This window comes from Magallana gigas, chromosome 10 (assembly GCF_963853765.1).
Source record: "Magallana gigas chromosome 10, xbMagGiga1.1, whole genome shotgun sequence".
Classification (NCBI taxonomy): domain Eukaryota; kingdom Metazoa; phylum Mollusca; class Bivalvia; order Ostreida; family Ostreidae; genus Magallana; species Magallana gigas.
In genome coordinates, this window is record NC_088862.1 from 25,931,906 (window position 1) to 25,946,097 (window position 14,192).

Sequence of the window (14,192 nt, forward strand, 5' to 3'; positions counted from 1 at the left end):
TGGTATTTCCCGGGAAATACTGGGAAAAAAAGTACAACTACATATTATAGTACTTACTTAAGACATTAGTCTTAATTAAATCTGTAGGGATGTAGACAATAGTACACCTTGTCATGATCAGCAATGACATTTTATAATGTTTTTTGATTTTAACAAGTTTTGACTGGTCAGTAATGCATTGGTTACATGTATCTCTTATGAATACTCAAAACATGGTTCATTCATATACCATTGTAATTGTTTTTAAGGCTTTAATCAGGTATAGGTGCATCTACACAGTTATCATAAACATGATATCAAAGGTTCCATTTTCTGGTCATTTGGTGAATATGAAAATGAGGCAAGAAAATTGTGAAAAATAAAGTGTGACTGTGTCACTACCTCAGTATGCAACACACCTAAGAAGAAGCCAATTAGCCCCACTCATAGTATATATCTCCCCAAAACAGGAGCACAAAACTGTCAAGTGTCAATTATTTATTAAAACAATGTGTGATTATTAAATTTTTACTTGCAACACCTACACTAATTATAACAGTTTATTTTGTGCTTTGAATTATAAATCTGTAAAACACAACACTTGAAGTTAAAAAAAACTGGACTAAAATTTGTACATTAGCAGCTATAGAAATCTTTTGGAATAGGTGATCTGGTGAATTTAAGATTTATAAACTGACAGTGAAATGGGGAAGTATAATAAATTGGTTTTTGATGCTTACTGTTAATATCTTTTATCATAAACATAAGTTTTACATTGAACAAACTAAAGAAATAAAGATTATAAATTTGTATTTCCCAGTTTAGTGGAAAACAGTAGTATTTACCGGGACGGGAAATACCGGTATTTACCACCGGTAATTCCCAGCACTGGTATTTCCCGGCCAACCCTGATTCAAATGTTTGTAATTTTGAAGTAATATCCAATATCAATATCATGTCAATTGATTCTGACATAATTATACTTGTACAGCAAGTCAAATTCTGATTATACATGTACATGTATGTGTACATTTAGGCCAAGTAGAGACACAGATATCCAAAAATATAAATGTTATTAATGTCTCTGGGCCGGGGGGGGGGGGGGGGGGGGGTTTGAATCTCCCATATTAGTTGGACATCATTTTGGTCTACATTTGGATCATATTCTTACCACGGAGGAAGTTGCATAGTACTAGTTGATATGAAAACTTATATAAATCAACTTTTAAGATGACAAAAATCTTACTCGCGTACATGTATATGCGCTCAAGGCTGTAGAAACTCTTTCAATAAATGAGTTATTTTTTAGGGTTTTTCCTCTTTTTCCCTCCCTTTTTTTCGTTGGTTTTTTATGTAATATGATTTTATTTTTAATCATTCAAGGTGAAAAATTAACGCCAGCAAAAAAAAATATATCTGATTTTTAGGTAAGGTAAAGTGTTATTTGTCTAGACTAGTAAATTCTTCATTCACCACGAAGGTGTAAAAAAAACACCACAATGTGTAATATCATGTCTGTATATAATATACAAATCTGATCAGAGCGAGAGCGAGATTAACATAAGCCTTTTGGCTTGTTTCTCAATCTTCTGTGTACTGCCATTATAATATATATGATGAAATTTACTAAATAAATATTGTTTAAACTGAAAAACTAAATCTGATCAAAGTTAATTTAAAGCTGCATTATCAGGTCACGATTTCAGTCAAAAATTATTTTTCCGATTTCAATGTTTACAATGCTTAAATATTTCTAATATGCAACCAAAATTTGAGTGTCATTCGTCGAGTTGTAAGCGAGTTACACAGAGCTTACAATTCTTTACTATGTAAACAAAGCTTTTGTTTATGTTTTGAATGTTGAAGGGAAAAGTCCAATTTTAGACCTTAAATGAATGTGTTAAACGTTAGGAAATGTTTATTAATGCTTAAAATGAATAAGAAGATAGACAAATCAGCTTGAAAAACATTTTTTTTACCGGTATATTGAACCTATGTAATCAAAAACAGGGCACGAACCTTGTTTACAAAACAAAGAATTGTGAGTTCAGTATCTTGCTTATAACTTAAATTTCATTTGATCATTAAGGTGGTATGGGACACATCCATGCTGTGACGTATTGTTTATCGGACTAATAATAAAACCAAGTTTAATTATATAAGGAGTTTCTTCTCCAGTCGTGTTATCTAACAGGTAGTGCAGTGGGCTAGAGGGTTTACTACTAATGCGTAAGTCATGAGTTTGAATCCCACTAGGGGATTTACAATTAATTTTCTCTCCCAATATTTTTAAAAGCTATTTTTGTGTTAAATATTTTAAAATTTGAAAATTCTAAGCCGGTGAAAGTATTTCAATTATAATATACTTTAATCCACATCAATATCGACATGTCCCACATATAACCTTAAAAATGCAATTCTAAAGCATTGTAAATAATAAAAAACAGAAAAATAGAATTTGACCAAAATCGTGACCACGCCCCCTTAAGGGTACATGTATTGGTAAGGTCAGAATATATTAGACCATACTCACACCAAGTTATCTTATGAGGCCCATGGGCCATATTGCTCACTCAGAGACATACCTACATGTAGTCTAACTTGCATCACTACTATTAAAAGGTACATGTATATCAATTACAGCACAACAGAGTTGAGCTTAACATATATGTATTTTATTGACATATGATGCCAAAAGGATTGGACACAAGTTCCAAAAACTTAGAGAGATTAGAATTTAAAAAAGAAAAAAAAATCAACATGTCAATTTCTTTCTACATTTAAGTAAAACACATCTAGCGATGTTTACTGTATTTCCAAAGAACAAGGTACAATTTCAGTCATATTTTGCCCTGTTTTAGAGTGGATTTTTAAGATATCACAAAAAATTGAAATGTAACGTCTATTTTCACAAAAATACCCATAAATTAAGAATCTATAAATAGTTACGTGATTAGACTTTCACAAGGTTTATTGTGACGTCATAAACAGTGCATTTTCCCGTAATTTTCATTAAAAAAAAACTGAGCAAAAGACACAGGGTCCAACCGTCACCAACTTTTCTCAAGTCAATACTCAGCCATAGGTCTGAGTTTTTACCTCAAATGTTTGTACTTTCTTTTAAGAATTTGAGATGAGGACTGAGTTGAGTGCTTTGAAAATGTTGGTGACGGTGGGGCCAGTTCCTTAGTGGTTTTTTGAATAAAAAATAAATATGTCCGCAGCCGTCGCCCACGATGAAACTCATATTATAACTTTATCATGTGATATCACATGAAATATTCCAATTTAAAAATTCGTTGTGGGCGACAACTGCGGACACATTTTCCTCTTCAAAAAATTATGAGAAAATGTGCCATTTTTCATCATTTTTTACTTAATCTTAGAAATCTGCTAAAATGTCTAATTCATAATCTTTTTTGAAACAAGATAAAAGTTTTTGACCTGGTACTTTATATACACACATGTTCAAGATGGTATAATTGTATTTTTATGAGATTTAAAGAACTTTTGAATTTTAGGGCAGATATTGAGAGAAACTGTACCTTCTTCTTAAATGCAACTGTTGATTTTTTTCTACTAGGCAGACATATTTTTATTTATAGCCGCTAACAAAACAATTCAGTCGCTCTCTGGCGCATTTTCGATATTAAAAGCATGAGAGAGAGAGAGAGAGAGAGAGAGAGAGAGAGAGAGAGAGAGAGAGAGAGAGAGAGAGAGAGAGAGAGAGAGAGAGAGATTGCCAGTTTTTACTACAAAATATGCATAATGACACATCAAAAGAGCCCGGCTTTCAGTTCTACTTCAGTACTTTGATTTATTGTTTTGTACAGTTCCTCGGTTAATGTTTTAAAGGAATAATCGGTTTATTGATATTTTTGAGTAATTGTTTTAAGTTAATTATTAGTATCTGTTGATGACGTATTTCCACCGCATAATAATATTTCTAAAAATTTTCAACATATATTTTTATGAAAAAAATTAAAAGATATTAAGAATACATTTGCGGTCAACGAATTCATCAGATATACCATTAATTTTTTAGATAAAATATTCTTAGCTATATAACTATTATTTAGTAAAGAAAATACTGGATAAATATGTATTTCATCTTTTTCCTGTGTCATTATACAGAGCTCTTCTTCAAAGGAGTTCAGTATAGTCTAAAAATGGGCACGGCCATCTATACATCTATACATCTTATATATATAAGTCGATGACTTTTATACCGAATATGAAGTACTGGAAAATTCGGCATTGCAATTAAGTTAAATTATTATTAATAGCATATTTTATCAGAATGCCATAAAGTTACGACAGAAAATTCTTATCAGCTAGAGTGGTCGCCAGGGGTAGAATTGATTAAACTCTGCTTGTTTGGCGCGATCGCATATGCCGTAAGATTTGTCTGAATTAAAGCGACAGATGGCGGGAAACTTGGTTAAAGCAGACGAGACGGCGAACGTTATCGGGCAGGTCAAGTGGTTGTTATACTTGAGTGTTTTTATTGACGGAAAAAGAGCAAATGCAATTTGAAGGTTTTTAATGATTGAACAAACTCGGGTGGGGTTTTATTTAAATTAACTTTCAAAGTATTGCCCTTTGTCAAAACCTTAAAGGCAAAAAAAAACAACAACAAACAAAAAAAAAAACACAAAAAAACTAATAATCTCCGGAAAAGTTATTAAACAAATGGATAGTATAATCATTATTTTTAAAGAACAGCACTTTAAAATTTCCCTTTCATTAATATTAAGAACATTGAGAGAGAGAGAGAGAGAGAGAGAGAGAGAGAGAGAGAGAGAGAGAGAGAGAGAGAGAGAGAGAGAGAGAGAGAGAGAGAGAGAGAGAATGTTTCCGTAATTTGAGAGTTCATGTACACACTAGGTCTATATTTTTAGTATACCCGTGTACTTTAACTTTCAGTTTTGTACAAAAAAAAATTATTTATACTTCTGTGTGTCTATATTTATTTACAGATCAAGTTGACGTCATAACTAACGACGTCACAATGTACAGACTGACGTCATTAAAACTTTTGCGTAGTTACATTTCTCACAGTACTGTCGATTATGGAGTCCGAAAACTTCTTCGAGTGGAAAATCGGGATCATGAACATAGAGGAAAAGTACCTCACGGCGGAAGGATACGGAGATAAGGTCAACGCCTGTGGCACATCCCTCCGCCAAAAGCAGACGTGGACTGTTGAGTTCCACGGGGACGAGACGGTGTACATTCGGAGTTACGCCAGGAACTTTCTCTCGGTTGATCGTCTGGGAACGGTGACCTGCGCAGCTGCAGAACGCGGGGAAAACGAGCAGTTTGTGGTGGAATACGCCACAGACGGTTCCGGACGCTGGGCTTTCAGAAACAAGAAACAGAAGCATTATTTGGCGGGAACTCAAGATAAAATCGACTGCCTAGCCAAGAAGGCATCCGAGGAGGAGCTATCACTGTGGAACACCCCCTTCGTGCTTCACCCCCAACTGATCCTGTTTTCGCTCGCCGGGAAGAAATTTGCGATCGCCGATAAAGACGGAGTGAAGGTATCGGGTACAAAAGCGTGGGGTTCGCATGCTTTATTCACGCTGGTATATCACTGCGGGAAATATCGGTTCATTACCGCCGATAATCGATCTCTGTGTAAAGACGGTACATTGGTGGACACGCACGACAAGGACACGTTATTCGGCATCGAGGTACATCTCAGCGTCGATAAGGCCCTCACTGGCCTAGCCTTCAAAGACAACGAGGGCCGATTCCTGTCCGCGAGTTCCGCTTCTGGTCTCCTGAAAGCGCAACAAAAGCAGCTGAAAAAAGAGACACTCTTCCGGTTCGACCTTTGTCATCCTCAGGTCAGCATTCTAGGAACAGAGGGCAAGATGGCGCATGTTGCCTTCGGAAATGAAGTCATGCTTAAGAAACAAAACAACGAGCCATCAACATCTGAAATTTTCCAGGTAATGTTATTCTACATGTACATGTTACAGTGATCAGCATGTCGAAATGTGCTGCTTAAAAATTATTATTTTGATTGATTGAACCGTATTGCGTGGTTTTACTTTAAGAAGTTATTTTGAATTTGAAATTTGGAGAAAAAAGGATTTCCCAGAATCACATTCTTGAGCAATTTGAACAATATTGAAATATGGAATTGTTAATTTCTTTATCCAAACTTTCTATTTTTTATTCGATTTAGTTGGAATACCACGGAAAGAAAAAGAAATGGTCCATTGAAACCTACGAGGGTACATTCTGGGGAGTAGGGCAAAGGGGCAGAATTGATGCTAATGCCAAAACAGTATCAGATGACAACCTTTTCGAGATCACGTGGCTTTCTAACGGAATGGCTGCCATTAAAGGGTCTAACGGGAAACCATTAGTGAGTACCGGAACCGGAAATCTGGCGGCCAACCTTCCGGACGACGCTATAGACGAAGGTTTCCAGATCCGACTCCTGAACCGTCCCCAGATCGTCTTCCGGTGCGAGTTTGGTTACATAGGCATGAAAAACGCAACCGGAAGTAACAAAGACGAGTACATCTGCACCAAGCCGTTCCCGAGCGTTATTTCCGTTCAACAAATGGAGGACGGGAAATATAGTCTGCAGAGCGAGAATGGAAAGTATTGGTGCATCAATCTGCAAGCCGGGGGATATCCATCCATTAAAGCGAACAGCGCCGAACCTGTTCCGTTCGTTCTGGAATTTCGGGATACCTCGGTGGTTACTATTTTGGCGCCAAATGAACGGTATATGACCTGCGACAAAGTGGGTCATTTTCACGCAACTTCCACAGAGCCAGGGTCGAAATGTTTGCTGTTCATATGACACTGAGAGATTTGAGATTATTTCAAAGTCCTCTATCAAATTAATTTTGCATGTTTAAATCCAATATTTAACACTTTATTTGTAAAAGATCTTTGTTCAGATTAAAAACTGCGACTCTAAAATCATCTTTACTCGTTTATGAAATTACAGAAAATAATTCATTTATTTTTTTTTTCAATTGTATTCAATATTAATAACTAACGTCATTAATTATTTTTATTACCGTGTTATGTGCTACATAGTTTAATATTTTTTCTCTAACGTTTGCTGTTTATTTGACACTGAGAAATTTGAGATTAATTAAAAATCCTCCATCAAAACACTTTCGCATCTATGTATATCCAATATCGCACTTTAACTATTAAAGCTGGTTGATACAGATTAAAAACTGCTACTCTTTAATCATCTTTACTTATTCTTAGAAATTTATATTACAAATAAAATTTAATACTTGTTCATAAAAAAAGGAAAATTAATAATATTATTGTATTCAATACTCATAACGAATATCATCATCATATTATTATAATTAGTATCACATTGTTATAAAAGTCTGTACTACGGAGTTTTAAAGATTTTTTTTTCTTTGGCAGAGTCGAAGTGTTTGTTTATTTATTTGACATTGAGAAAGTAAAGATTATTAAAGTCCTTTATCAAATGAATATATATACAGTACTAGTGTCGAACAATTCTGCAGTTTCATCAATATTCGATGAATACCAATTTTCGTGGATTTCGTTGTTAAGTTGATCCACGAAATTAAGTCTTCATTGAAGTGCAATTTCTATTAACATTTTGTATTGATAGGGTCATTGGTCATGAATTTACGTATCCTTGAAACTTATCCGCGAAAATTGATACCCTTGAATATTGATGAAACCAAAGCTGTTTGACTCGGATTAAAAAACTGCTTCACTGTTTTCAGCATTATAACTCATTTAAAAAACCACAGAAAATATTATATTTCATTTCTTTAATCAGCATCAATGACTGAATTCATCTTTTTTTTTTTATTTCCTTGTCATGAATGTCTACACTGTAGAGTTTTAAGACTTTCGGGGCGATTCTGCAATTTTTTGCTACATTACGGGTATATGGGAGGCATTTTAACTGTTATGGAGGCCTATCCCGAGACACAGTTAGATTATTCTAACTAAGCAGAGTGTATTGAAATTAATATAGCATTATTGTTGGCTTAAAGCTTGGTGATGTAAACTGGTAAATGTCTACAGTACGGTGTGTCGATGTATTTATTTCGTAAATGTCCGATATTATATATATATATTTTGCACGCACGGGTCAAAGTCTAGTAAACCTAATCACTCAGATTTGCGAAACTCTGGGTGTTACAACACGTATCACTTTTTAATTATGTCTAAAAACCTAAACGTATTGAGGGGGAGGGAGGTGTTGTGTTACACACCGGGCAAGCATATTAATCACTTAGATAAATTGCGAAACTCTGGGTGTTACATCAAGTATCACTTTTTAATTATGTCTGATATTATTCATTTTACTAGAGATATTATTTTCTTAAAGTACATGAATGATATATATATATATTATCGAATAAAGTAAAACAGTTGTGTAATGTTTAAAGTCTACACAATTTATGCTAAAAATTATGGCGATTTATAGATAAGCCAATTTTTTTTTGGTTCATGGCTCTATTATAATTACTCATTACTTTATATTTTCCTAGTCTAGAAAGTCGGTTAGATGTAACTCCCTCACACGTGCACATTACCGGCCATTTGTGAATGTCTGTAAATGAATAAATTCAAGCGTAAAGAATAATTGTTCGATCTTGTAGTCGATCGTCTCAGAGAGAGAGAGAGAGAGAGAGAGAGAGAGAGAGAGAGAGAGAGAGAGAGAGAGAGAGAGAGAGACCAATCCACACTTTACAAAAGTTATGTCCCTTGGCCGCCATCTTTCATCTTTGGGGAAAAACCCATGTATTTCTAACAGTAGCCTTTGTAGTTTAGAGGGTTGTAACTTCGTTATTTGACATTAGAAATCGGTTTACCATGTGTATATTGATTGCAACCCACACATCGAAGGAATAAATTAAATTCTAAGAGATTTCTTCAAAGGACGCCCAAATGTTTGGTTGCATAAAGAGTGGAAAAATTGTTTTTTTTCCTTTTGACCTTTGGGTTGACCCCGCAAAGGGGAACAGCTTTTGCAAAGTGTGAATTGGACCAATAAATAACGTGATCAATATAATCGACGTCATAGAGGTCATGACGTCACAATCGAAAAATACATACACGATGAAGTAGCCATGAAGCCGCCAAAATGAGCTATGCGAATACATTTGAGTGGGTGATTGGGATCGTGAACGCGGAAGACAAATATCTTACTGCGGAAAGATACGGGAACAAAATCAACGCGGGGGGCCTCGCTCTACGACAGAAACAAAAATGGACCGTAGAATTTAACGACGACGGAAGCGTATTCATCCGAAGTTATGTCGGGAGTTACATTTCCGTCGATCGGCTCGGAACGGTCACGTGTGAAACCAGGGAGCGCGGGGATGACGAGAAATTCATGCTGGAGTATGCTGCAGACGGGTCGGCCCGCTGGGCTTTTAGAAGCAGGAAGTATAAATACTTCCTGGCCGGAACTGGCGAGGGGATAAACTGTCTCGCCAAGAGGGCCTCGGACGAAGACTTGTCCCTCTGGTATACTCCTTTTGCTATGCATCCCCAGGTAACAATCTTTTCGATGCTAGGCAAGAAATTTGCGATCGCGGATTCCAATCACATTTCTTTGGCGGGTATCAAAGCATGGGGCCCTCGGGCCTTGTTTACAATGGAGTTCACGCACGGGAAGTATCGATTCAAAACCTCCGATAATCGATACCTCTCCAAAACTGGATCGCTGGTTTCCACCCAAGACGAGGACACGTTGTTTGGAATGGAAATTCACTTAAGTGAAGACAAGCGTCTGAAAGGTTTAGCGTTCAAAGACAACGATGGTAGATACCTCTCGGCCACTGGACCCTCTGGGACTCTCAGAACTAACTACAAAGTCCTGCGCAAGGAAGAATTCTTCCGCCTGGAAGAATGCCACCCACAGGTCATCATTGTGGGAAATGGCGGGAAAACGGCCTCCGTGGGGATGGAAGTCATGCTGAAGATCATCCGGGTCCCAACTCAGTCCGAAATTTTTCAAGTGAGTATACTTTGTAACTTAATTAACAAATGCGGTTTCAACTTCGAATGGTTATAGGAATAAACAATTACATGTAATGCAACATGAGAGGAGGATGATCGAGCAGATAATTCATACTTCGTAATTTAGAAGAAATATTGTTTACGTTTTAATATTCAAGAATCCGGTTAAGTTACTGTACTGTAATATATCAAATGAACACTAGTGTTTGGTGTTAGTTTCATATTGTAAGGTTTGAAAAAAAAAAATTCAAATTGTGCTTGCAATGATGACAAATATGCAGATCTCTAATTTGTCACGATAACTGTTATTTTTTGTCGAAATTTTCAGGCAAAAACGTTTATATCGTGTAATGCGGAGAACAGAAAAATAAATTCGAGTTGGATAATCTCCTGGGGTGATCAGTTGTTTCCGGGTTCATTGGGGTGTGGTTGCATGGATTTCTTGCAAATATTATTTATAAATAAAGACTTTATTACATAATTCGTCCATCACAGGGATAAAAAGTAAAACATGCACCTTCGAAATTTGCGAAAATTGAGCCCCCCCCCCCCCCTTTCACGAACTTTACTGATTTACAGTTTTAGCATTGTAAAAATGCACTGACTCATTGCAGTACTTCCCAACTACCATTTAGAGGGAATTCTTTAATAAATAAGTTACTTGTCAACGCTATTTACCGCATGTATTTAATTGAACAGGTCTAGGCAACCTCCGTTTTTGGAGGATAGATTTTATCCTCCAAAATTGGAGGATAGATGTTTGCGCCCCCTGGTGGATCTTTTCAGATGAAGGGCAATTAACTCTGTTTTTACAAAGGGAGTTAACTATGAATAAAATATAATTATTAGACAATAAAAATATCACCTTATTTAGCTATTATTAATTATATTTATTCATAATATTTAATAAGTATTTAAGTTTAAATAATTGCAGGGCTGATTTTAAAGAAAAATAAAAAAGACTCATTTTTTTCAATATTCAGGATAATTGATACCTATAAATGGTATCATTTTGATTAATAAAATTTAAACATGTCTTTTTGTGTGAAGGGATTAAATCTAAATGATACTTAATAACCTGTTACTTAATTAGAATAAGAGCTACAAAGTTCCTAAGATATATGCAAACATTTACTTTGTACATGTATGTACAATATCGCAGATCAAGATATCTATTATGTGTCTCTAAACGTGAATGAACTCATTAATGTTTTAATGAGGAATAAACATCACTATTTTGTGATTTTTATTAAATGAAACAGATGTAAATAGTCTATGTCATTTGTAAAACTGAACACAGGAAGTACACTTTTTCAAAGCATATTGTGAAAATACTATACATAGAATTTCAAATCGCCGCATACAATCATTAGTTTATTTCCTTAACTTTAATTCCCATATGGTCTGGTGCTTGCATTTTCTCATTAAAGATATGCACGAAGCCTTTAAAATATACCCATGCTATCCTCCAAAAATGGAGGATAATTTCACCCACAATGCAAAGTGACTTTCCATATATGGTAAAAATCAGCAGCCATCTTGAAATTGAGCTATCCTCCAAAAACGGAGGTTGCCTAGACCTGTTGAAGGACATATGAACAAGCTCAGAGCTCATGAACAAAACATGTGCATTAGATTTGTAATTTTACAGTTGGAATACGACAGCGGGAAAAAGAAATGGTCAATTGAAACCTATGATGGAACATTTTGGGGCGTGACACAAGATGGCCGGATCGAGGCAGTTACAAAAACGTTATCAGACAACAATATGTTCGAAATACGTTGGCTATCTAACGGAAGGGCGAGAATCAGGGGGTCCAATGGCAAATATTTAGCCAGCAAAGGGACTGGGAACTTAGCCGCCCGTATTCCGGAAGATGCAGACGACAGCGGTTTCCAGATCCGGCTTCTTAATCGCCCGGTGATCGTTTTCCGGTGTGAGTTTGGATTCATCGGAATTAAAACTATTCCCGGAAGTAACAATGACGAGTACATTTGCACCAAGGCTTACCCGAGTGTTATAACACTGGAGCAGATGAACGATGGGAAATACAGCTTACGGAGTGAAAACGGGAAATATTGGTGTCTCAGCATACCAACCGGAGGTTACCCTTCTATTAAAGCGAACAGCACCGAGCCTGTTCCGTTTGTGATGGAATTTCGGGACTCCTCGCTTGTCACAATTTTGGCGCCAAACGGTCGTTATCTGCATTGCGATAAAGTGGGCCATTTTCATGCTTCTGCGTTGGAGCCAGACGCGCAATGTTTGCTGTATTGTTAAATTTGAAATTAAAGAATTATAATCTAACAGATAATAATAGCACCTCATCATTTTTGCAGTAGTAACTATTTCAAGAGACATCGGTTGTATACCTTTATAAAAAAAAAAATCCCAGTTCATACATAGGTAGTGCACTTTTGTTATACATCGTATAAATTTTTGTTCAATCTGGAAAAAGCATGCGAAAAATTCACAAAAATTCTTTTTTTTTTCTGGAGGGGTTGGTCGGGGGCTGGAGTCTCTATACTTGTATACAATAGTTGATTTGCAATTTAATGTTTCTCATCATGTGGGTCTTAAAGTACAATACATTTTCAGGAAATGAGTCCAAGATTTTTTCTTTGACATGTTCCCTCTTTTTAAAACTGACAAGGTTTTACATGAATTCATGAATGGAAAATCGTATTTCGTTCGTCCATTCTAAAGCTCTCGGAACATATCGAATAACTTTCTCATCCTGGTACTTTCATGTCGTTTGCAATTTTTAAGGCAAAATTACCAAACAAGCTTTATTATTTTAGCCATGTCTTGAAACCTGCATAATGTGATTAATTGGGTTTTTTTTTTAAGAATTATTTTTGGAATTTATTTCTTCATTTATTATAATAAGCGATTGAATGTTGTTCAAACATTGATAAATATCGAATTTTTAAAAGCAAAAAGTGGTAAAAACGGTAGCCTGGGACGGACTTGAGAGACCGTTCTCCTTATGATATAAACAAGTAAACACCACAAACTACAAAATGTATAATTATCATATGTATAGAGAATATCTGTATTTTCCTTTCAAATAGTGATAACCTAAAATTTTCATGCGGTGTATAAAATAAAAAACCGCATGCGTGAGAGTACTTTAAATTAATTTATAACCAGCATCATGAAATTATATGCAGCCATTATAACGCAGTTGTTTAGTTATAACAAAATTTGAATGTCAGTCATTGAGTTATAAGCAAGATACAGAGCTTACAATTCTTTAATTGCTACGTTAAGAAAGCCTACATCCTCTTTTTGTTTACATTTTGAATGTTGAAATGAAAGTTCCAGTTTTAGACTTAAAATGAATGTGATGAACATTAGGAACTAATTATTATTGATTTGATTATATTTTATTTCATTATATATTTATACAATGGTATTATAAAAACTTGATTCGCCCTCTCACTACACGTTAAAAAACAAATACAATATTATTGCAAATACGTCTCAGTTTGTATTTATACAATAATAAATTACACCAGTACGTAGATATTTGATTTGTACAGTAGTAATTTAAGAAAGTTAATGATATCTAATATTAGTATTACATGTAATTATTATTAATGCTTATATGAATTAGAAGACAGATAAATCATCTCGAAAAGTGATTTCTAAATGCTTAATTCAACACAAATTTAGAAGATGGGCACGAACCTTGTTTACTAGACAAATAAATGTGAGCTCTGTATATATCTTGCTTTTATCTCCACGACTACACGTAACTCTCAAATTTTGGTTGATCATTAAAAATTCATTTCGAAAGTAATTTTTTTTTTCAATTACATGTAAGAGGGCATTAATAATGTTTGTAACACAATACGATCTTCTGTTCATTTGTGTGAAACGGTGTGAAAGCTTACCGCAACTTGAGCGTCAAAATAATGCAATCACATCCAATCTGCCCTCCAAAGCATCGAGGATTCTTCATTATAGTACTTCATTATTTGAAAGGAAAAAAACACCACCGATTAGAATAAAAATCCTACGATACTCCAAATGTTATAGTTGATATCGGGTGTTAGATTATAAGATCTTTTGTGCTGGAATTTATTTACTCATCCGCCGGATTCAAAACGGAAAATGTCAACTAAGCATTCAAAACGGACAATTTAAAGTTAATTTTTAAAACAATTGAAATTGGCTAAAAATTCCTTTTACGACTTGA

General features: G+C 35.1%; 2 protein-coding genes across 2 annotated transcripts; both read left to right on the forward strand.

Moving 5' to 3' along the window:
• Positions 1-5,002: 5,002 nt before the first annotated feature.
• On the forward strand, positions 5,003-6,918 carry LOC105336758 (protein singed). The gene is made up of 2 exons (XM_011441193.4): positions 5,003-5,939; positions 6,179-6,918. The coding sequence occupies exons 1-2, from the start codon at positions 5,052-5,054 to the stop codon at positions 6,806-6,808; spliced, it is 1,518 nt and encodes a 505-aa protein (XP_011439495.3). The 5' UTR covers positions 5,003-5,051; the 3' UTR covers positions 6,809-6,918.
• Positions 6,919-9,057: 2,139 nt separating this feature from the next.
• On the forward strand, positions 9,058-12,461 carry LOC105336757 (fascin). The gene is made up of 2 exons (XM_011441192.4): positions 9,058-9,985; positions 11,639-12,461. The coding sequence occupies exons 1-2, from the start codon at positions 9,107-9,109 to the stop codon at positions 12,266-12,268; spliced, it is 1,509 nt and encodes a 502-aa protein (XP_011439494.3). The 5' UTR covers positions 9,058-9,106; the 3' UTR covers positions 12,269-12,461.
• Positions 12,462-14,192: the final 1,731 nt, after the last annotated feature.

Excerpts from the sequence above, each read along its gene's own strand:
- LOC105336758 (XM_011441193.4), top strand. The coding sequence starts at position 5,052 with ATGGAGTCCGAAAACTTCTTCGAGTGGAAAATCGGGATCATGAACATA. Across the intron at positions 5,940-6,178 it reads CAACATCTGAAATTTTCCAG|TTGGAATACCACGGAAAGAA; the intron begins GTAATGTTATTC and ends TATTCGATTTAG.
- LOC105336757 (XM_011441192.4), top strand. The coding sequence starts at position 9,107 with ATGAGCTATGCGAATACATTTGAGTGGGTGATTGGGATCGTGAACGCG. Across the intron at positions 9,986-11,638 it reads CTCAGTCCGAAATTTTTCAA|TTGGAATACGACAGCGGGAA; the intron begins GTGAGTATACTT and ends GTAATTTTACAG.